This window comes from Aphelocoma coerulescens, chromosome 19, assembly GCF_041296385.1.
Source record: "Aphelocoma coerulescens isolate FSJ_1873_10779 chromosome 19, UR_Acoe_1.0, whole genome shotgun sequence".
In the NCBI taxonomy this organism is placed as follows: Eukaryota; Metazoa; Chordata; class Aves; order Passeriformes; family Corvidae; genus Aphelocoma; species Aphelocoma coerulescens.
Genome location: NC_091032.1, coordinates 3,605,610 through 3,627,876, shown reverse-complemented (window position 1 = coordinate 3,627,876; position 22,267 = coordinate 3,605,610). Strand labels below are relative to the sequence as shown.

General features: G+C 42.6%; 1 protein-coding gene across 1 annotated transcript in view; it reads left to right on the top strand.

Moving 5' to 3' along the window:
* The window catches only part of LOC138120641 (sphingosine-1-phosphate transporter SPNS2-like), a 138,046-nt gene that overhangs the window by 73,618 nt on the left and 42,161 nt on the right, over positions 1–22,267 (top strand). The window contains exons 4-8 of the mRNA XM_069033458.1: positions 9,583–9,734; positions 11,557–11,623; positions 14,205–14,347; positions 15,504–15,656; positions 17,303–17,492. Coding sequence (XP_068889559.1) covers positions 9,583–9,734; positions 11,557–11,623; positions 14,205–14,347; positions 15,504–15,656; positions 17,303–17,492 — 705 coding nt within the window. The remainder of the gene's footprint in view (positions 1–9,582; positions 9,735–11,556; positions 11,624–14,204; positions 14,348–15,503; positions 15,657–17,302; positions 17,493–22,267) is intronic.

The window sequence follows — 22,267 nt, the reverse complement described above, 5'->3', positions numbered from 1 at the left end:
CCTCTGGGCCTTACATCAGAGCCAAGGATGAAAAAAAGTGTTTTAACTCTGTCTTCTACCAAGCACTGGGAACATGGGGCTCTTCATGATCCCTGTGATTTATTTGAGCATCAGCCTTTTTCTTTAAGGTCTGTTTTACAGCAACGATGCATCTGCTGGATGGAGTTTGGTGAGAGAGCAACCTGATACCTTCCTCCCAATTGCATCCCAGATCCCTGCCATTAATCCAGTATTAATGACCAAGAAACTAAACTGAGGAGAATGTAAATCCCACTATTTGCATGTCATGTAATATTTTTACTTTGGGCAGGTCAATCAAATGAAAAGCCCTTCAGTTAGGGAGCCAAAATGCTGCTTTGTCTTAACTCAGTTTATTGTCAGGACCTGGTGGTGCTGCTTCATCACCCAGTGTCTTGTAATTACACTACCTAATGGGATGGAGAATGGGAATTGGGTTTGCTCTTTTTTTTGTGCTGCCCAAAAATGACTGAAAAGCAGCAGAGGATTCCCTCAGGACTGCCACAGCTTTGGAGGGAGGAGAGTGATGGGAACCTGGATTTCAGACACTGCAATTTTAGTGTTGAAAGGGAATTTCACGTTCAACATTTGCAAATAGCTCAGAAAACCTTGCCACAGATTTTTCTCCCTGTGAAGCACAAAGCAGCTCTCTGGAAGGAGTGCTGTGGGAGTCTTGCTGCTTCCAGGGTGGTTTGGGTTTGTTTTTTATCTCCAGAGCACTTAATTAGGTGCTTCACTTTAGAGCCTCTCTGTAGGTATGCAGTTGTTAAACACTTTAGTTGCTGATTGAAGGGTATGATGAGTGAAAAAGGAATCTCTTACAGTCTTTATTGGTTATTTTTATGTACTAAATAATAATATAAATCTCATAAAATAAGGATGCTTTAATCAGCCAGAATCTTAAGTGCATTCCCAAATAAAACTTTCCACATTCAATTAAGTGTGCCTGAACAGGCTACCTGGGAAAACTATAGCCATTAACAAATACTAGAGACAATCAAAGGAAAGGTGAGTGGACTTTGCTTCATCTCCCTTGCTAATTTCTATATTTAAATATGTGTTTTGGTCTCTTTCTGCTTGCTGTAGTCTCTTTTCTCCTTGCAGGGCTCTGAGTACCAGCTGAATTTTCCCAAAAGGGAATTGTTCAAAGGTGAGGTGTTTAGAGCTGACAATCAGTGGAACACTTAATGCATCCAAATGAGCTGAAGTTTGGAAGTGTTTGACAAAGTGTAAATGGATGCTGTAGAGGAATCAGATCTGCTTTAGAAGCTGTTGTATAAGTCCATCCTAAATGCAAAGGGTTTCAGTGTTGACCCTTGAGCAAATGATTAATTAAATGTACTAAGGTTTCACTAACTCAGTAGCTTGCTGTTAAATCTTGGTATGGTGTAGTGGTTTCATCTGTAACACGGTTATAACTTCCAGCCAGCATATGTAGAATAAGTACATATGAATAAAACTAATGTGAATGTGTGAATAAAATCTGTGAACACTTGAAGGAAGGCCTGGGGCATTTGCACTTGAATTTTAGTGACCTGCTTGTCAGAGCTGATGGGAGGATCTTTGGGTGAGAGAAGCATCCTTTGCCAGACACAAATATTTAAACTTACATACTTTCTATGCCAAGCAGGCTTAAGGGAAAAGGAGTGAAGAAAAACCTGGCTAGTGTGAATGCAGCAGAGACACAGCAAATGTGAGATGGTGTCTGCCATATGGATTTAACTGAATTTAAATAGCTTACCTTTGCCAAAGTGGCATCCTCACTCTAAAACTGCTTCTGTCCCCATAGAGCCCGTAGTGCTGCTTTGGTGGATATTGATACCTGATAGGAGGCGTAAAGATGGAGCCAGACTCTTCTCAAAGGTCCCCAGTGAAAAGATGAGGCAAGGGGCACAAACTAAAATACTGGAAATTCCACTTAAACATAAGAAGAAACAATTTTGCTTTGAGGTTGGTCCAACACTGCAACAGGTTGTCCAGCGTGGTTGTGGCTCCTCCATCTTTGCAGGTACTCAAAACTCAATTGGACATTATCATGATCAACCTGTTGTAGTTGATCCTCCTGTGACCAGGGGACACGGACCAGCCTATCTCCAAAACTCCTTCCAGTCTCAGCTATTCTCTTACTCTGTGAGTGCTTGCAAAGGAGAAGAGCAGTTTGAAAATGTTGATGGAAGATGGACTTAGCATTGAGAGTTCAATTTGAAGGGAGGAAACTGTAGAACTTTAATAGAATCCAGTGGTGATGGAAGTTCTGGGAAATGTTGTGTGCAGTAGTGACTTACAAAGTATTTGTGATCATAGGATGGGGAGTGAGAAGTAGGTATGGGTGAGTGACAGCACGCAATGAGGGAAGGAGGAATCTAAACCAAATCACTTCCCTGAAGTGGGACAAATGGCAGAAGAAGCAGCAGCTGCAGTGGGTCTGCCCAGGGCTGCCCTGTCTGCGGGACTCAGGGCTGATAAGGGGAGAACTCTTGGTCGAGGTGAGAAGGGTGGTTCATAGTTATATTTATCTGATAGGTAACTCTACAATGAACTTCTAAGTGCCCCTCTATCTCTACAGCAAACAGATAAACACTGATAACACTCAGCACTGACTCAGAGCTGATGACCCATCAGTCTGTCTCCAACCAGCCTCCACCCAAGCATGTGTCCTGCTGGTCCCTTTGTACCACTCAGAGACTGAGCATAACCCACTCCTTTGGTTGTAGGAAATCCTGAAACCAGTGCTTAGCCAACCTCTGAACATGGGGGAAAAGTACTGATCAACAAAACATCTGAGTGCACAGTTTTTCCCCCATGTTGGTTTGTATTTTGGTCTCTTGGTTGGCAATACCCGTGAGGGATTAGATAAGATTACTTGTCAATAAAGATAAACATATTCATCTTCCTTTGTTCCTGCTCAAAGATCTCTCCGATGGTAAGACACCAAATGGCCAAAATTTGGAATAAATATTCAGTTACTTAAAAGTCTGGGCTGGACTTGACAGGAAGACATGTTCTTCAGGACCAGCATGGAACAATTCATTAGTACTATGTAGCCCCTCCCTGGATCTTTGAAATATTTATTCTGCTTTTATTAGAAAAGAGTTAGAACCATTGATGTTTGAAAAGGTGAGGTATGTGACTTAGAGTTTTGTGTCTAGATTTGACATAGAATTCCCATCAAGTATTTGGGCCCAGGACTCGTATCCACCAATGGAAGCCAGGTGCCTTGGTTATATATATGCAAAATTCATAAATCTTTAGGGGTGCACAAAGTTGGAAGATGTATTTAGACTTATCTGCTCTGCCATGGCCTTTGTCATCCATCCAGGCACAGAATGGAATTTGAAACATCAACATCATTGTTTAATGTCAACTTGTCTCTCGTGCTATGTCAGTGTGCTTGTTTGACTTGAAACTTTCAGATTCTTCAAGGTGACCCTCATTCCTGGGAGGGCTGAGAGAACTGGAGCGTTTAGTGTTTAAACAAATATGTAATGTCATTCCAGTGCTCAACTCTTCAGTGACTCTCAGCTAATGAGCTGGAATTTGCACTGTGAGTGTGCAGGAGTCAATGCTCTTCGTCACCACCCCGATACTCAGAGCAGGTTCCTGGTTTGGCTTACCTCATGGTTAATGGTGCATCTTCTGGCAAAAGGTGTGGTGTGTCATCATTAACCATTTAAATCTTGCAAAGTGCTGGGAAAACTTACTGGAGTGGAGGAGGAAGTGGTATTTTCCTGGCCATAAGATGCAGGGTCTGCTCAAGGAGGGCAAATTCTTGCATGTGTGTGTAGCTGTCAAAGGGAACCACTGCTGTGCAGCCCTTGAATCGGTATTTGAGCCCTATGGGATTTACTTTGTTCAACTGGCTCCTGCAGTATCTCAGATTTATCCAACTTCACTTGTGACTGCTGTGCTACCCTGGCTGCCTAGTGCAAGGCTTAACCAGCTGGAGAAATCCAGGAGTGTAAGTCAGGGAAATTTAGTCAATCCCAATGCTTTCTCCTTAGTTTATTGTCATTTCACCACATTTTAGTCTCTGTGTGGCAATCCCAGCTGCCCATGGTAGGAATGACTTCACGCACATCTTCTTTTAAAGGATGCAAACCCTGATTCTATATTCTTGATTTTTGCATCATGTTTATATAAGAAAAGAAGGAAAATATGGCAAAAACTCATCTCAAAGAGGAATTTAATGGTACTGAGTGCTCTTTTACAGCATCTAAATGCAATATCCACAGGAGCTTAACTCAACATCCTCACACAGGGAAGGGTACAGTTGCAGGTGCTGTAGCAGTATAAAAGGTCCTTCTTTTAAGCCAGCAACAGCAGTTCTAAACATGGTTTGCATTGGTGCTGTGCACATACAGGAATTCGTGACTCTGGAGTGACTCTGTCTGTGGGATCTCCTCAGTCCATGTGTCCCTCATCTGAAAGCAGCATGTGTTCAGCTTCTTTTGAGACCCTTACAAGCTATTCCACATTGAAATGCAAATACTTAATAACCAAAGCTTAAGGATCATATGATTCTTTAGACTGTAAATCTGGTGGTTCAGAGTTGTACACATATTTGGCAGATTATAGGTTTACCACTGGCAGATAATCTTTTAAAGACCTGTGGCTTTACTCCTTTTGTTAACTAATTAAAAAAAGAGAAAGAACTTCAAGCTGTAATTAGATCTCTTAAGACACATATTACTCCCTGAATGGTCTATACAACTAGGATAAATGTATAATTAGGGGGTTTCACCAAACATGATTAAAGCCAGTCATGTGTCCTAGACCATCAAACATTTATGCATGCAGGAGATTGAGAGTAAAGTCAGTATGAAGGTGTGAATAGAAACCACATCATACATTTTATCTGTTGGACCTGATGTTCTTAGAGGTCTTTTCCAACCTAAACAATTCAATGGTTCTGTACTATAAATATTTAACTCCAACCACTAAAACTTTTTTTCAGATGTAAATTCTGGAAGGATTGTGTCACATCCATAGCTTCTAGTGTTTGGTAACACTGGTGACAGTAAGGAGACCAGGTCCCTTGGATCCCATGATCTGTCACTGTTGTTGTCTGTGGCTTGCTGATAGTTTAAGAAATGTAGAAGTTGGTAGGTAGAGTTTTCTATTCCTTATTGGCACATCCCCAAGGCATGAGGACTTGTATCCCTTCTGAAACTCACTTCTATTTTGAGGAATGTGGTTTCTTTTGCTTTATGGCTAGAGACTGTTTTTCCTTCTATACATTTAGGAAAAGGGAAGAAGAGAGCAGGTCCATTGACCTTTTGTACCTCACATTCATAGGAATGAGTGCTTTCTTCATGCATTAATTTCTGGTGATGTCATCTCTTGAAGGGAAATTCCCAGGAAGGCTGTGGCAGTTCTGGGTCTCTGCAGCCACCATTCTTTCCATATGTGGATGGTTTATTGTGAACGGAATCTTCCCTGGCTTGTGTCTCACCAGCCACACAAGTTGGAGAAAGGGACTGGAAGCCTTTTTGCATCCTGAATTGCTCCCAGAGCTCATAGCAGTGACATTGTGTGGTTCAGGTGTCCCTTTCCAGTGTCACATCCAGGCTGGTGCCTTGGTGCAGTGCTGCTCCATGGCTGCGGCAGTGGAATCTCGGCACAGCCATGGAGCTGCACTTCGGGCCGACACATGGGCAAGGAGGGGGATTGATGTCATGCACTCATTCCAAAAAACCCATTTCATCTCTCCAAACCAGGAGGTGTTGGCAGGTCTCATGGAGGTGCAGACTGCTTTCTGATATGACTGCTTTCTGATATGACTGCTTTCCAAAATTAAAGACAAATTAATTGCTTGCTCTAATAGTGCCTTGTTTCAAAAAAACTTCAGGTTCAAGCATTTCATTTTAGAAAAACACTATTGAGGTGATAAATGTTGAGGTTGCTGGGCTTAACCTATGGGGAAGGAATTAGGTCAGGTCCTGAAAGCTGACTCAGTTATTTTCAGTTTGCCTGCCAGAGACCTACTTGCACAGACGAACAAATTACAGAAGAGTTCCCAAGTCATATAGAAAGGAACAAGCTTCTTCAATATATATCAATTTCTACTTAGGGAACAGTGAAATTCAGTTAAAGTCTGAGCTGCCTGTTCTGCTTTTGAGTACAGACAGAATTGAACTGGTGTCAGCCCTTTTTGTCCCATTAAACTCCTGAGAACCTTGAGGTAGGACATAAATGGAAAAGCAGTGGGGCGAAAATCCAGTGCAGAGGAAATGGCAGAGGTGTCCTGCTACAGCTGTGGAGGAGAACAGAGTTTCCTCAGCATGTGGAATATCTGACTTTGCCATGTGTTTGTGCAGGTTGTCATGTCCACATACACTTGGAGAGGAAAAGGGATGTTCCTATGGGTGCATGTGTATAAATGTACACCAAAAATAGCAGTTGTCTGTATTACATATGGAGTGGTTTTGGGACCAGTTTCTGAGTGGTTTGTGGAATGCCTGTGGTCCAAATGAGCAGCAGCATAAGAATTTTAGAGTTGTTTTGTTGTTTCTGGTTTTCTTCTTATATGAAAAACAAAAAGACAAGGCCCATAACGGATGGGACCATTTTTTGTCATGGGGATCTCCCCAGCTGTCCCTCTTCAGAAACAACTAAAACATAAGTTTTGAGTGACTGATTAGAGATGGAAGATAGGGTGTCCCAGCTCATTTTAACAAATTAATTTTATCATATAAGTTCCAGCAGGGTGCATGCTAGCCAAAGATCCCAAAGAACTGGTAAGAAGAGGTATTAGCTCTTTAATCCTAGCAATAGAGCTCCAAAACCAGGCACAGTATAAAACCGACCATAAATAATTCCCTAAATTGTTTTAGATTTTTGTATGTTTAGCCTAGTTGTCACAACTTAATGGCTGCATGGTCCATAGTCTTTAATATTGATCTCAGAAGGGCAATATTATTGAGGTCTTTATGTGGATTATGCTTTTTAAGATTGCTTTTATTCCCAGATTAAGTCAAAATCTCATGACTTAAGTTTGAATACCACTGCTTCAAAGAACATAGTTTAAATATTAAACAGTTATTTGGAGTGTGTCAGCATGGGATAAGCCAAGGAGGAGGATTTGAGGAGGAACTGAGAGAGAAGAGTGAATGTATTACTTGTTGCAGATGATTTCTTTGTATTGAGCATCTGATTTCATGGTATTGATGAAACTGAGTCACTGTACCACAAAAGGAATACTTGATACAATTTTCCTGCTTTGTGCAAGGGTTGTAAGAGTAACCTTCTAACAACATTGTTTGGAGGAAATTCCTGTCCAGTGCGTTCACTGAGAGTGATACTGGCTGGTGAGTACAAAATTGTGTCATTTTTCTGTAGGTATTTCAAATTTGAGGAACATCCAGTTCATTTACAAACTTGTCATTCTCCAGGTGTCAGTAGCATTGTCCATGCTCATCCCAGGCAGGTGACTACTTTGCCTGTCACCCTCTGTGTGATCCAGATCTAAACCTGCTCAGAAACCACAGCCAGCCTCCAGTTCCCTGCTTTCTAATTCTGCATGACTAAGCCTTTCAGCACGTTATAAATACTGTTGCTCATTCCAAATACATTGGTTACCTGTGCACCAATGGCTGCCAGCATATTTCTGCAGTGGAGTGGTTGTGCATTGGGTAATTGACATAAATTACAGCACTTGAGTCACAGTACTGCCCTTTCTGCTCACACCCACGTGTGTGAGTTACGTATGTGCAGCTTTGGGAGATGTATGAATGCCAGCAGCACTGCACACACCCTGCCAGCAAACAAGGGGCTTGTATTCCTGCAGAAAATGGGTATTGCTCCAGAACTCACACCAAAATATGAGGAAGTGAAGAGTACACAAAAGTATCTTGTTTTTGTGGCTATTGGAATCCTCAAAATATTCTTTTCAACCAGGGATTACAGTGAGGAAAACAATGCAAGCACATCAGTGGTACATTTTGGTCTGCTGATGGATATATATATGACTGAGGCACCTGGTTTGGTGTCTGCATGGCATTTTCCATGTTTGTGAATGAGAGTTATACTTTAGCTTGGCTTTGCTGTAGGGCACAAAATCAGTCATTTCCCTTGACTTTTCCCTATCTGAAGAAGGAGAATCAGTAATTGCTAATTACTCCCAAAGCACTTTCATGTTTAAGGACATATCATAAGCATAGAATCATAGAGTGGTTTGAGTTGAAAGGGACCTTAAAGCCCATCCAGTTCTATGGCAGGGACACCTTCCACTAGCCCAGGTTGCTCCAAGCCCCGTCCAACCTGGCCTTGGACACTTCCAGGGATGGGGCAGCCACAGCTTCTCTGGGCACCCTGTGCCAGGGCCTCACCACCGTCACAGGGAATAATTTCTTCCTAATATCTAATTTAAACCTGTCTTCCTTCCATTTAAATCCCTGTTGTTCTTCTCACAAATGATCTATAGAATAATGTCAGTAAATTGAGGATTTGTAGAGGTTACATTTGTAGAAATAGATTTCCCTGTGCTTACAACTTTCTGCATTGACTGTTTCATTTCTGCCCCTGCAATTACTTCTGGGTGTAGCTCAAGCTGCTTAGATGGCTGAGAATTTGCCTGTGCTCATGTATCAGGTATTCAGGCATCAAAGCACTGTGTCTTAGCCTGAACTCAGCAGCACCCAGAAAACTGCAGGGGCAGTGAAGGAGCTTAGGTTGCAAATCAGGTCCTTGCAGTTCCCGAAAGTGCTGCTTGAAAAGAGCCATTAAGAAAATTCTATTAGATAAACAATTCCTTTTTGTCCATTTTAGATTGTGTTGTGCTGAATGTGAAGTATATCCTCGTTCTGTGGGATTGCCCTTTACCCAGAAAGGCAGGTAGTTCCCTGGGCAGCTGAATGCCTTCTTCATGTCCCTGCCCTGGGTGGCTCCAAGTCATTCCCTGCAGGTCCTGCTTGTAGAGCATACAGATGTTCCTGGGGTTCCCAGTAAAGCTCAGGTCTCCTCTGAGAGTTTTGGGGAGGTGTCTCTTGCTGTTCAAGGCAAGTGGAGTGAGATGGGTGCTCAGCACCTTTGAAAGATTACATAATCCCATAGCTTTTAATGAAGGAAGACATTTAGTTGGGGGGATTGCAGGTTCAACTCTTTCCCAGCCTTGAAGAGCCTTCAGGATTCCACAGTCAGAACCTGTCCTTGGCACGCTGGGGAGGGTGGGTTGTGCTTGGCAGGAGTTGCTGTTTCTGGGTCCCAGAGCAGGGATTTTTACAGTCACCCACCTCCCCAGACCTCTCCAACTCAGGCTTAGCAAGTGTGAGCTGGGACCTGGGAACAAACTGGGGGTCTTCTGCCTCTTTTAGAATATATTCTTTAGTGTCACTGAATAAATGTTTTATTATTAGGTTTTTTTCATACCTATAAATCTTCACCAAAAATATAGTCCCTTTCTTCTGGGCAAAAGACAAATGTGAAACAACTCTGAAGTTCTAAAAAATAAGCATATACAGGAGGATCATTTTCCAGTCACATGAATTTGTATTTCCTTGACTGTTGTCCAACCTGAATTTAACAAGCTGAGGGGGGACCTGCTAATGTTTATATTTCTTTTCTCAGTATTTCTGGCTCCTTGTTCTCTCACGGGGTTTGGTTGGCATTGGTGAAGCGAGTTACTCCACTATTGCACCAACCATCATCGGAGACCTGTTCACCAAGAACACGAGGACCCTTATGCTGTCTGTTTTCTACTTTGCAATTCCTCTGGGCAGGTAAGGTTCTTTAATCTAGTTTTGGCTTTTCTCTTAAATAAACTCACACAGATCTGAAATTGCTAATGATGATAGTTCTTGACTTTGGTTGGTTTAGACAGGAAAATATTGTGAGCAGTGACTAATTAGTTGCAGGAATTAGATTCTTTTTTGGCCCTGTTACCGGTTCATGTGTGACTTTTGGGAACTGATGGGAAGTTTGTTGTTGGTTTGTTTCGGTTTTTTTCCTACTTTTTTATAGCAATGGGGTGGAAATGGAATCAAAATATTTTAGCTGACTTTTTCTTTCAGTTGTTTCCTTATCAGCTCAACACAGTATCTGATTTTTGAGACAGGAGGGAATCTGTCATTATTTTTATTTTTTAAAATAGTGGCTGACCATCTATTGTGAGATTGTCGGCAGGCTGGCTTTGCATCGTTTGTATACCAATTCCCAGAGCTGGACAGCATCCTGTGCAAAGGGGGCATCATGGGTTCATTACCAGGAGGGAATACATGGGCAACAAGTTCCAAACTCAGAGAAGATTTCTGGTGGTGCATTTTACAAGCTGGAACACTTACCCATGAGATAAAACTCGCAAACATCCATTTGTGAGGACGAAGAGAGAAACTGATACTTAACTGGTGAAAAGAATATTTTGCCAGGAGGACCAAGGATTCCAAGTATTCACACAGAGAATTCAGTGAACTAGAAAGAAATTACAAATATCCCTCCTGTTGAGCCTGATTCTGGGACTTCATTATCTCAATATCCAGCAGCAGAGTGGATTACAAGGCCATGGAGGATAGGACAAGGGCTGTAACTGAAAGAGCTTTCAATTTGATGTTAGGAAAATATTCTTTCCCTGTGAGGGTGGGGAGGCCCTGGCACAGGTTGCCCAGACAAGCTGTGGCTGCCCCTGGATCCCTGGAAGTGTCCGAGGCCAGGTTGGACAGGGCTTAGAGCAACCTGGGATAGTGGCAGGTGTCCCTGCCCATGGCAGGGGGTGGAACTGCATGGGTTTTAAGGTCTCTTATATCCCAAACCAGTCTGTGATGATTCACGGTTTGATTTGGGGCCTGTCTCCGTAAAATGTCCAGTTTTGGGGAGGTTGTAGCTGGCAACCTCCAAAGCTTAGCAGACTCTTCAATAAGGGCGAGGGGTGGCTCATGGTTGCCCCACTGCAATCCTGGCAACTTTTAGCCAAGGCAATCTCAGCAACAAATGCAGCAGTTGTGAAAAAGGTTATTTACCTTCAGTTCATGTTGAGAGAAACGTGGCTATGTTCACCTTCAGTCTCTTGTGACACACCTTTGTCTTACATGTGGCTGAAGGTCTCTCATCAAACTTCTTGCATGTTCTTCTTGGTTTTTCTTCCAAGCTAATAGAAAATGGTCTCTTCCTGCATAATTAGAACCAAGTACTATTAAGTGGCAAGAAAAAAAATCTGGTGATGGAATATTATCTGTCCTTGAAGGGCACTTTTTAACTGAAAGCTTGAACATAAAATTGTTTAATATTCATATTAACACAGAGAAAGGCCTGATGTAGAAATGAAATTGGGAAATAAATCTTGTTTGAGTTTTTGTTTCCATCCACTGTAGATTGAAAGGTCAGCTATAAACTTCCAAATTTCCATCAGATTTGGACATTTTTAGATGAGCGGTGCTGGGTGGAGTCACGTACTAGTCACCATCTGCTTCAATCCCCATATTTCTTCCTGTAGGACAAGAGAGCTGAGGACACACAGTTGGTTATGCCTCTCTTTGCCTTTGTCTAAGAACAGCTATGACTGTGGCACACTTAAAGCCTGACCAGCTCTCATCTTGGCCTTTCTTGCAGTGGCTTGGGATACATCACTGGGTCGAGTGTGAAGCAGGTTGCTGGAGACTGGCACTGGGCACTGCGGGTAAGTCCCTCTTAATGACACATCTTAATGAGAGTTGGTTGGTTGATTGGTGTTAGGAAGAGTTCCATCACACAATGGCTCAACCTGTTATTATATCTGGAAGGTAAAGTAATGGGAATTACATCTGTGGATGTTAAGTGCATGGCAGATGCACTCTCTAAGCAAAGGTATGTGGGCTTGGCTTGTGGGACTTGGTGTTTTCCCTGCTTAGGAGCAAGAATTTTCCAATCACTTTGTTATCAATCAATCAATCATGACTTCTTGATGGGGACAGGAAGACGAGACATTGGCCTTAAATCAACTCCACAGTCTTTCAGTCCCCTGCTGTCAAGAAACTCTGAGAATGGCTTCCTGCTTTGAGGAAAAAACACTTTGTTCCAGTTTCCGCTTGTTTTTCTGCCCTGAGACAGTCAGTTTCCTTCTATTTTAACCTCTTGGGACCCTGATAAATGGGCTGAAAAGACAATCCACTCCAATCACATACTCACAAACAGCTTCTGCACACAAAGATGTCTTGAAAGAGCTGAGAGGAAGTGGCCCAGCAGAACTGGTTTCTGACCTTTGGTGCTGTGGGTGGCACGTGAGGTGCATTCTTTGGCTCTGGCACTTCATGGAGATCATGAATCTCATGAAGCTCAGGCCAACACCATTTATAACACCAGGTGAAGAAATACAGGGGTTCCCATCTGAAGCAAACATGCCCTCTGTGACACAGGCCATGCCCCAGGTAAGCAAAGCTGGGAACATCACCATGAACAGTTCATATGTAGCTGGGAGAGTAGAGGGCAGTTTCCAGCTGTGCACCCGGAGTGGAAAGTGGAGTAGCCTACAGCTTCCCACCAAGAGGATGCTGCCTCATTAGACAGCAGAAATATTTAAGGGTAACATGAACTTTTGAGCAGAGGCCAACACAAGGAGTGAGAACCCCAAAGCCCCTCTTCTGTCAGTGGGCTTTTACTGGAGTGCTCTTGGAAAGCCCAAACCTGTCTGTAAAACCAAATGGTTAATTTGTGCAAAGAGATCATCACTAGGACTTTTCAGGTGGTGTCTTCACAGTTACCCTGAGAAATCCAGGATATCTGCAAGACTGTATCCCTTACAAGTCATGATTTCCACTATAAATGACACATTGGTGCAGGATTCCCTGGCTGTACAAAATCTGGGGAATCTGATGAGCTGCACACATCTGTGATGGTTGCTTTGGACACCATTGCTCAGTTTTTGTAGTCACACAGCACACATAGAAAAAGCTTCCAGACATCAGGGTAAAGCAGCTTCCATCCCTATGATAATTACTGTGCTCTTGCAAGATGGGAATGATTCCCCAAGATGATGCTTCCCTCTATGATCTCCTGTGGGCTCCAAATCCAGAAGAGGTCAGGAATAATCCATACTTCAGTGGGCTGAAAAAGACAGAAGGACACATGGGCAAGTGGCAGCTTTGTCCCTGGATCTAACAATAAAGCAATGTTTCACTGGAGCGTTACTGAGTGTTCATGGATATTGTCTTGCTGAGTACTTAAGATAAAATTTTTTAGATAAAAATCAAAGAGACTTGAAATCATCTGGCTGTAGAAAAAACAGCATTTCCAATATTTTTTACCAGTCCTGTGTCTTGTGTTCAGCTATCATAAGGATACTGTGTCAGGCTTCAATGTATTCCTGGATGAGGGATTTTCCTGACTTTTAAGTTCTGAAATACTTTTGTCTTTCCTTCCCTAGAAGGATTGTGTGTTTGTCATCTTTGGACATGAAACAGTGCTCCATGTGTAAAAGCCATTCTCAGGTTAATAATGGAAGCATGTTTTTTTTGGAACAGGAATTTATTTTTTAAATAGCATATCTAGATGAGATGATAGTTCAGTGAAATCCATGGTGCTATTTTCCTGATGGAACTATTTTCCATTCTGACAATAATGGAATTTCAGTGTAAAAACAAGAATAGTTTTTATAGCTTGCAAAACACTGGCATCTTTGTATGTTTGCCCAGTGCTTGGGAGAAAGGATTGGATGCTGGAAAACCAAGCCCTTGAATTTGTTGTTTTCCTATGTTCCAGCCTGAATTTTCTATTTTTCTTGGTCTGTTGTACTGAGGTAACCTGAGGAAGATGCCTGAAAACGGGAAGCCATTGTGGGTTAGCTGGAAGAGGGATGTATGTCAAGCAAGGATTTTCAAAGCCAGCATGTTCCCTACATCCAGAAATCTTTCAGCTGGTCTGATTGCCTTTTAAAGGTTTCTGCACTCACCTAGAAACCAGCTGATCTCTTAGTCCAGCTGGGAGTAGGTTTCCAAAGAGTTAAACATCACTGAAGAATCACGTTTAGATGAATCTTGGTACTTTTTAACACAATGGGAGTGCCTTAATGAGGGTATTTTCAAAGCTGCATGTTTCCGGAGTGAGATAAGAGAGTCCAGGGAATGACATGGAGGAAGGAAAGGAGCAGATGCCTCGATGCTCACAGGTTCTGACTGGCTGTGAGGAACAGTCACTGGAACCAAACTGAAGTGTTCTGCTTCTTCCTGACCAGTCAAAGCAAACCCTCCTGACTCCTGTGCTAATTCCCTGCTCCTTTCTTGCAGGTATCTCCACTCCTAGGAATGATAACAGGGACACTCATCTTGATATTTGTGCCTGCTGCTAAAAGAGGAAATGCTGAACAACTTGGGGGGCAGCTGAAGGCTCGAACTTCATGGTTGAGAGACATGAAAGCATTGATTAGAAAGTAAGAGCACTAGTAATAACCATCTTTTGCCTCTAATGTGTAATTGGAACATCCAATGGTCTGGACTTAGCACGGTGAGACTGGAAAGTGACGACATGCAGGGAGTTGCAGGAAGTTTAGTCTGTAGACCAAGGAAAGAAAATCACAGTTACATGAGGTATTGACTGCTGTGACAATGATGGATTCCAAGTTTTGCTCTGACCTTTCCAAGATTGACATCTAAGAAAAAGCCTGCTTTGTTTGGCTCCTACTTCACACAAATCAGGGCTTTTGAAGTGTAGAAATTGCTGTGTTCCTGTATTAATTGTTGTGCCACTGTTGTTCAGACATTTAGATCCTTTTTCTTCTTTGAAAGAGCTATTTTGCTGAGGGGAAAAAGAGTTTTTAGCAATTTAAGAGAAAAAAGCACACAGAAGCTTGCACTACAGCAAGTTTCAATATATGTGTTTATACAACCATGTGTGACTGAATCCATGAGAACTGAATGTGCTTGGGCACTTGTATGTGTGCATAAAGGTTCACATGTTCATGAGTGTTTAAGCAGCTGCACTTCCTTCCAGAAAGCTGGCCTGTGAATGTGCAAATACTTTCACCTGTGAATTCAGGGTTACCTTGTAATTCTGATGGGAAACTTGTGATGTCCTTTATTTTTAGAACTACTGGCTAGAACACCTCCCTGGTATTCTCATCCAGTGGCAAAGGACTATGAAAAGTGATGATAGATAATTTATCAATATTTCTATGTTACTGCTTTTGGTAGTTTATGTAAGTAGTAACCATATGGTGGCACGGATGGGGAGGGAGAAGTGAAACTGCTCATCCAGGTAAACAGGTGACATTAGGGTGAAAACCCTGTAATTCACATGTGTCTTAGTGACCAAGTACTGATTGTCTTCTCAAACAGTCCCTTGAAAAACAGTCCTGTGAAGCATCTCTGATGAGTTCAGTATATTATTATCAGTGGAGCATCACATGTGAATATTCCATGCTTCTTATTCTCCATTCCTTTGTACCTCGTGTTACCCCTGCCCCTTGGCAAAGGGAGGGGGCAAGTGTGGGGGAACACTGGGCTTTGTCACTGAAGCATTGGCTCCTGCATGAGGCTCCTGTTTTTTCACTTTCCCCACTAAACCTTCTCTTGGTTTTGTCTCCACAGCCGCAGCTACGTGTTCTCATCCTTGGCCACCTCAGCTGTCTCCTTTGCCACTGGGGCACTTGGCATGTGGATCCCTCTGTACCTTCACAGAGCACAGGTCGTGCAGAAGACAGCAGAGACCTGCAGCTCCCAGCCCTGTGGCACCAAAGATAGGTGAGAGTCAGAGTCAGCTGCTTTACAGACAGGGAGAGGGGGTGGGGGCTTATTTACCAGAGGAAACAGGCAAGTCCCACAGAGACAAGGTACTAGAATGTCTGCAATTTCCTCTAGGTCCTTGCAACAATGATAGGAAATGCTGGGATTGTAAACTAGGTTTTATTTCTCTATTTCATTGCATGAAGTCAAACCAAGGGAGAAGCAATGACCTCAGTTCTGTCTTAGTTCCCAGGCTGCGGTGCAGAGTAGAAAAGGGAAAAGAGAAATTCTCTAAGGAGGATGTTTGGAGAGCTGAGAATTTGGTTTCTTAATACCCATCTGTGACAGCAGCAGAACAAGCTGGCAGGTTGGGAAGCCCCAGTGGTGGCTGTAATTCAGAGGTTGGAATGGTTCCCCTAAAGCTGCAGGGACTAATCCCATAGGCTTTTATTTCTGTGTGAGGCAGGACTTCCCTGTTTTATTGCTCTGTAAACTGCTGTGTGTGCTGAGTTTTGCTGAAGAATGTCCCAGAGATCTGGGACACTTTGGGCTGGAGTGCTTGATGTTATACAGTGGTTTGGGTTTTCAGTTCTGGTTATGGAATATCACTTGCAACTCATAAGCTATGAAAAGTAATTCATTTTGTGATTTACCATGGTGGCACAAACCAGAAAATGCTATAAAAGCTTTCCTTCAGGTAAAGAAAAGATATTAAAAAATGCTTTTTGTCAGCTCTTTTGCTTTTTAGCTCATGAGGGAAAATAGTATTAGGAAAACCTTTTTGCTGTAGCAGACATAATCCCATCTCAATTAAAGTAGTTAGTGGTGTGGTGTCCCATCAACCAGAGTGTCCAGCAGGCAGTCTCAGGCTGTTCCACAAAAATGGAGTGAGCAAAACACACAGCTCCAGCTTGACTGCCCGTCTGCTGTTTACAAAGAGAAGTTCCCCCTCCTTGATGACACCTCAGTTTTGAACTGCCCTCAAGCTGTTCTAATGTGGTTGCCCAAGACCCTGTAATCCAAATCCTGCACATATAATATGGAGAATCCTCGTGGCTCTTTAAATTGAAATGAACACATTTCAAATGTGTAACCTAATAAAGAAGCAAGAAGCTTCTTTGAAGTGGCCTGAAAGGAGTTATAAAGTTCAAAGTACGTTGGAAATTGCTGATATTTAAGAGACTTGTTAGGTTTCCTTGCCCTGCAGCTTCCTGGTGCCTATCCATGATTTCCCCTTACATGATCAATGTACAGGTTATTAATTAGTTTTATGTATACATTATTAGCTGTTCAGGGCACTTTGTGGGAATCTCAGTTCCACCCAAGGAAGCAGTGTGAGCCCTTTGCACTCCTTCACTTATGGCTCAAAGCCTGTGTACAAGGATAAATTTCATATGCTGTGTTTTTCTTAATTGCAGAGGAAGAGGGCTAAAATCATGAGCATTTGTTTTATTTAAAATTTACAAAGTCATTGTGTAAATTTCCATTAGTCAGTTTACCCAAATAATTTGTCCAAAGACTATGCCCCATTTTAGGGAAAAACTCAAAAAACAACGCACCTTTCTCTTATTTTATTTCTTTCTTTTTTTTTTTTTCTTTTTTTTCCTTTTTTCTTTTTTTTCTTTTTTTTCTTTTTTTTCTTTTTTTTTCTTTTTTATTAATAGTTTGATCTTTGGAGCAATTACTTGCTTCACTGGCTTCCTGGGTGTAATCACAGGGGCAGGAGCAACCAAATGGTGCCGGTCAAAGACACAGCGAGCTGATCCTCTTGTCTGTGCCGTTGGAATGCTGGGATCAGCCATCTTCATCTGTCTGATCTTTGTGGCTGCCAAGAGCAGCATCGTGGGAGCCTATGTAAGTATAATCCTCTCCATATGCCAGCCCCTACCAAACTCCTTACAAGACTGGGTGCATTGTCCCCTGCAGAAAGCCTGGGATGTTTTCTTGCCTTTGCCCTTCTGAATGTCCTTTTTGCCTCTTGGCATTCTGGCACTACCTAAGTGTGCCTGATATCTCAACTGCTTATCCCTGCTGCCATCAGAATTCAGAGCTCCATGGAAACCCACAGCCTTTGGGCTGTTTTATCTGCACCTCAGTCCACACCTTTATTGCTCTTGCCTAATGTTTTGGTACAGGAAAATTGAGCACTTCTCTTGCAGTGAGGGTATTGTAGCTGCAGTGGTACCAGATGACAATTACAGTGTAATTTGTCTGTGGGCAAGCTTTTGGCTCCCTTTCAGTAGCATTCATTTCCATAACTAGGTGGATTGCAGCAGGCCAATATTAATTACCCGGTAATTTCAATTTGTTATCTATATTACCATAGCCCCACTATAGCCCAGGAACCTACAGTACTCAATGCTGCATAAAGGCAGATTAAAATATGGCCCCTCCCTGAGTGCTTATAATTGAATTATATAAAAAGATATCAGATAGATCTAGGTGAATAGAATGGTTTGGGTTGGAAGGGACATTTTAAGGTCATGTAGTCCAACCCCCTTGCACTGTGCAGGAACACCTTCCACTAGACCTTGTTGCTGAGAGCCCCCTCCAATCTGGCCTTGAATGTTTTCAGGAATGAGGCATCCACCACCTCCTGGCCACCCTGTGCCAATGCTTTACCACCTTTGTAAAAAACTCCTTCCTTACATCTCATCTAAACTGACCCTCTTTTAGTTAGACTGAAGGGAAAAAGAAAAGCTCAACTGTAATAATCCAGCCTTGGGCTAGAATCTTGCTTTCAGTAGGGAGTAAAAATCCAGTCACTGAACAAGTCTCTGGCTCCCTTTTAATGTCAGAATGAGAGAAGCCTGGGACCTGAGAGAAGTTTATGAAGGGAAAGCATGAGAAGTTTGGAGCAGTGGGATCCCTTCTGAAAGCTCACCCTTCACTTCCACACAGCAGCACACACTCAGCCAGCAAGGAGAACTCATTTACAAGTAACCAGCCAACTGCTGTTCCTCACTTCTCTGTAGTTCAAGCACTGGCCTGGCCGTGGTTATCTGCTGAGTATTTCAGCAGCTGCCACAGTATGGGGAAGCACAACCAGAAAGAGTGGAAGCTCAAAATCATTGAGACAGAGCCAGGAATACCTCCTCTGGCTATTTAAGATTCAGGTCTCTGGTTTGTGTCCATGAACTAACATTTGAATTGGCAGAAAAATTATCTCCTCAGACAACCTGTGAGAGGGTGTTACTGGCTGGTGAATCATTAACCCTCCTTTCATTGATCTATCACACCCCTCAACTGCTCCCTCCACCTCTTTGTGCAGACAGAGCTGTGATTTTCTCCTTTTCAGACCTAGTGACAGACATGTTCATTTGTGGTGTTCAGTCTCTTTATACAGAAACCTCTCCTTTTCTAGGCTGGAAATAGTTTTCAAAAATTGTGCCACAGGACGTGGCTATTAGTCTCATTTTAATATTTTTTTTCTATTTTTTTTAATAGCCATGTGACTATTCTGCATGGTTTAAGTATATAAATATAGATGGTATGATTGAAACAATCTTAGAAACAATTTCTTTTATTATGGATGAGCAGTAAATCTAATAAAGAGTCAATGATTTGCAAAGGAAGTTACAGCTGCATATGGAGGGGGTATAAGGAATATGAGCCTGTTTATGATGCTATTAGGCTGAAGCAGGAAGCACTGCCTCTCCATAGCCCTAAATACTCTGCTGCTGGAAACCTGATGCCCAGAAAGAGAGGACAGGTCTGTGTTGGCTCTCCCAGTGTCTCATAACACAAGGTATTATTGTGGCAGTGCCGTACTGAATTGACTTTCCAAGGCAAGTTTCTAACACAAACTCTTGTTTTTCCATGCCATTCAAAGAGCTGTTGCAATCTTGCAGACTTCCAGAGTGTTTAATTCCCTTGCATTTCAGTAGGAGACCTGCACTGCAAGGTTGCATGGTGTAGCAGTTTCTCACTGCTCTTTGTTTTAAGTCTCATTGGTCCATAATGAAGGGGAGAGTGTTCTGTGACTGGTGGACAGAATGATGGGCTAGGATACCTTCCTCTTCTCAAAATCCACCATTAAATCTCTTTCTGGAAACAATACAGTAAAATTTATGGGTTGATTTTCTTGTCTCTTGTCTTGACAGCTTGTCCTGGCTCACGGCCTTGAATTCTGTGTCTGTGAAAGGCAAGGCAATGTTCTGGTCTGTCCCCCAGCATGGTGGTATTTGCCAGCCTTCTGTACTGTGACTGTCCTTGGGCTTCTGTCATGGATCACACCAAGCAAAAATTGACAGTGAATGTTTTTGGAACCCTCATTGGCTCAGGGCCTTAAAATTCTTACTTCCAAGCAATTAGGTGGGTCCCCATGAGATGATGTTCTCTCTCACTGTGAGAGAGAGCTGTGGTGGCCACCAGATCACCATCTCCCTCCCTGCTTTAGTTAACAATTGAGAGCTTTAATGCTGACTGATACAGGCATCAGCTTAAATGAAGTGTTCAGCACTCCAGCAAGAACCCGCACAGCTCTTGCTTTTTAATTTCTTGGTTTTATAGGTTTTATTTTTTTGGAAAAGACCTGCATTTCCATTAACACAATCACCCTGTTCCTTACATGCTGTGTACTGTCTGCTCTCTTCCTCCCCTGGACACATGTACTATTTCTCTCTTGCTCAGTCCTTTCTTGCAAGTGATTTTGGTCCCTGGGGCAGTTGTTATTCCCATTCTGTAGCAGCCACTCCCATCTGAGGCAGGTAGACAGACGACTTTTTTCCAGCCAATCTTTTCATACTGATCCAGTAAATTATTGGCAGTGGTAAAGTGGCTGGCAAGGTGGAATAAAATGACAATTCTGTATCATTTAGCTGCCCAGACACTGGTATTCCTCTCTTTTACTATCTTGCTTGGCTGTATAGTCCAATCAGTTCTTACTCAGTTTGCCTTGCAGCGTGTGGATTTGTGTGTTGTAATCCAGCTCCTTAAAGCACCAATTTGCATATCTTTAAGTCCCACTTTTTCTGAAATACAAACTCTTTGAAACTTGGTTTTCAAACCTGTCCCTGGAAACCCATTATCTGTGTGGCATCATCATCTCACTCTGCTCAGACATTTCAACTGCAGATTTTACACCTGTTTAAATCTCCAAGTGACTGGAGAGAAATGCTCTGCTTTGCCTTCCTTTTGACACTGTTCCAAATTCCTCAATTTCAACATCTATTTCAATTCCTCAAAGACATTCCATGATCTAGCAGAAACAGCAAATCCCAGGGTAAAGCCTTGCCAGAGAGCTTTTACAGCATCTCAGTCTCAACCCCAGGGACTTTCTGTTTTCATGTTGTTGGTGACCTGCCTGCTTCTGAGGCATCAATATTGCCCAGAACTGAGCTGGAGTTAGAATTGCTCCAGATTCAGGAGTACATGAGGGTGTCTCACCTACCATTTCAGAGAGAAATACAAATAATGAAGATAGTGACAGATATGCCATTTGCAAACAGTCATGGAAGGAGTTTGTAACCTGCTTAGAACTTGCTGTGAGAGCTTCAGGTGTGTCCACTCTGAAACCTACTTTATTTATCATTTCTGGCAGTCAGAATTTGCTAACTGATCACTTAAACAGAAAAGCACACGTGAGCCACTGGACACCAAATGGACAGGGTGAGATGTTACACAGCACAGCTAGAGTCAGAAACAGATCTATTTGTAGAGGTGAAGTCTCAGTATAAAATGAGGCTTCAAAAAGAGTGTGAGGAGTCAAAACCATGAGCATTTCAGGAGCTATTATCTGCTCTGGGGCTGCCTTATTTGCTGTAAGCATCCCTAGAGTCTCTCTTCTGCAGAAATGCCACATATCCTCACATGCCCTTTGCAGTGAACTCATTTTTATAAACCCCCATCAGCAGCTGAAGGACAGACATTTTTTAATGTCAGTATCTTCTATCTACTTTTTGATCTTCCTCGTGTTCTTCTTTTCCTTTTACCAGTACCCACCTGTTAATCTCATGTTTCATGGATTGGTTGAAATACACATTCATCAGCTCAGAACTAGTGTGCTCTGAAGTTTGTAGGATTTCAGTGATTTATTTAAAGGACTTGTGCTAAATTCCTGCACAAGGGACAAGTTCTACTTGCTGCCTGTGACAATTCAAATGTGTGCAGTTCCTATCAGCTCAAGGCAAGCAATTACCTGTTTGCAGAGCTGGGAGCAGGCAGGACACGTAGATGCTGCATTCAGAAGTGTGATTCCATCGTTCCTAATCTCAGTTTAGTCTCTCCAGCCACAGAATCCCAGCAACAGCAGCTGTAAAGCTGTTAGCAGGACAGATTTCAGAGCAGGTCTGAATATGTATCTGGTATCCACGGGACACATGGCTTCAACTCCTGCCAGCACCTTGGGTTATTGGATGTGTTCTTTCCTTGGCAATTGTCATTTCTGGTGAGAGCCAAGCTCAAGGCAGACCAGTGGGCAGTGGGAAATGGAAATGGAGATTTCCTAATTGACCAGCTGGGCTGTAATGACTGACTCGGACACCATCACAGGGGAAGCAGATCCAGTCACAGAAAAAAGGGATAGGGAGGGAAAAGATGTGGGAAACAAAGACAATTTTAGAAACAAATAGAGGAAGCTTCTATAGGTCAGTGCGTAAGACTTGCTAAATAAAGCAAATTATTCCTGG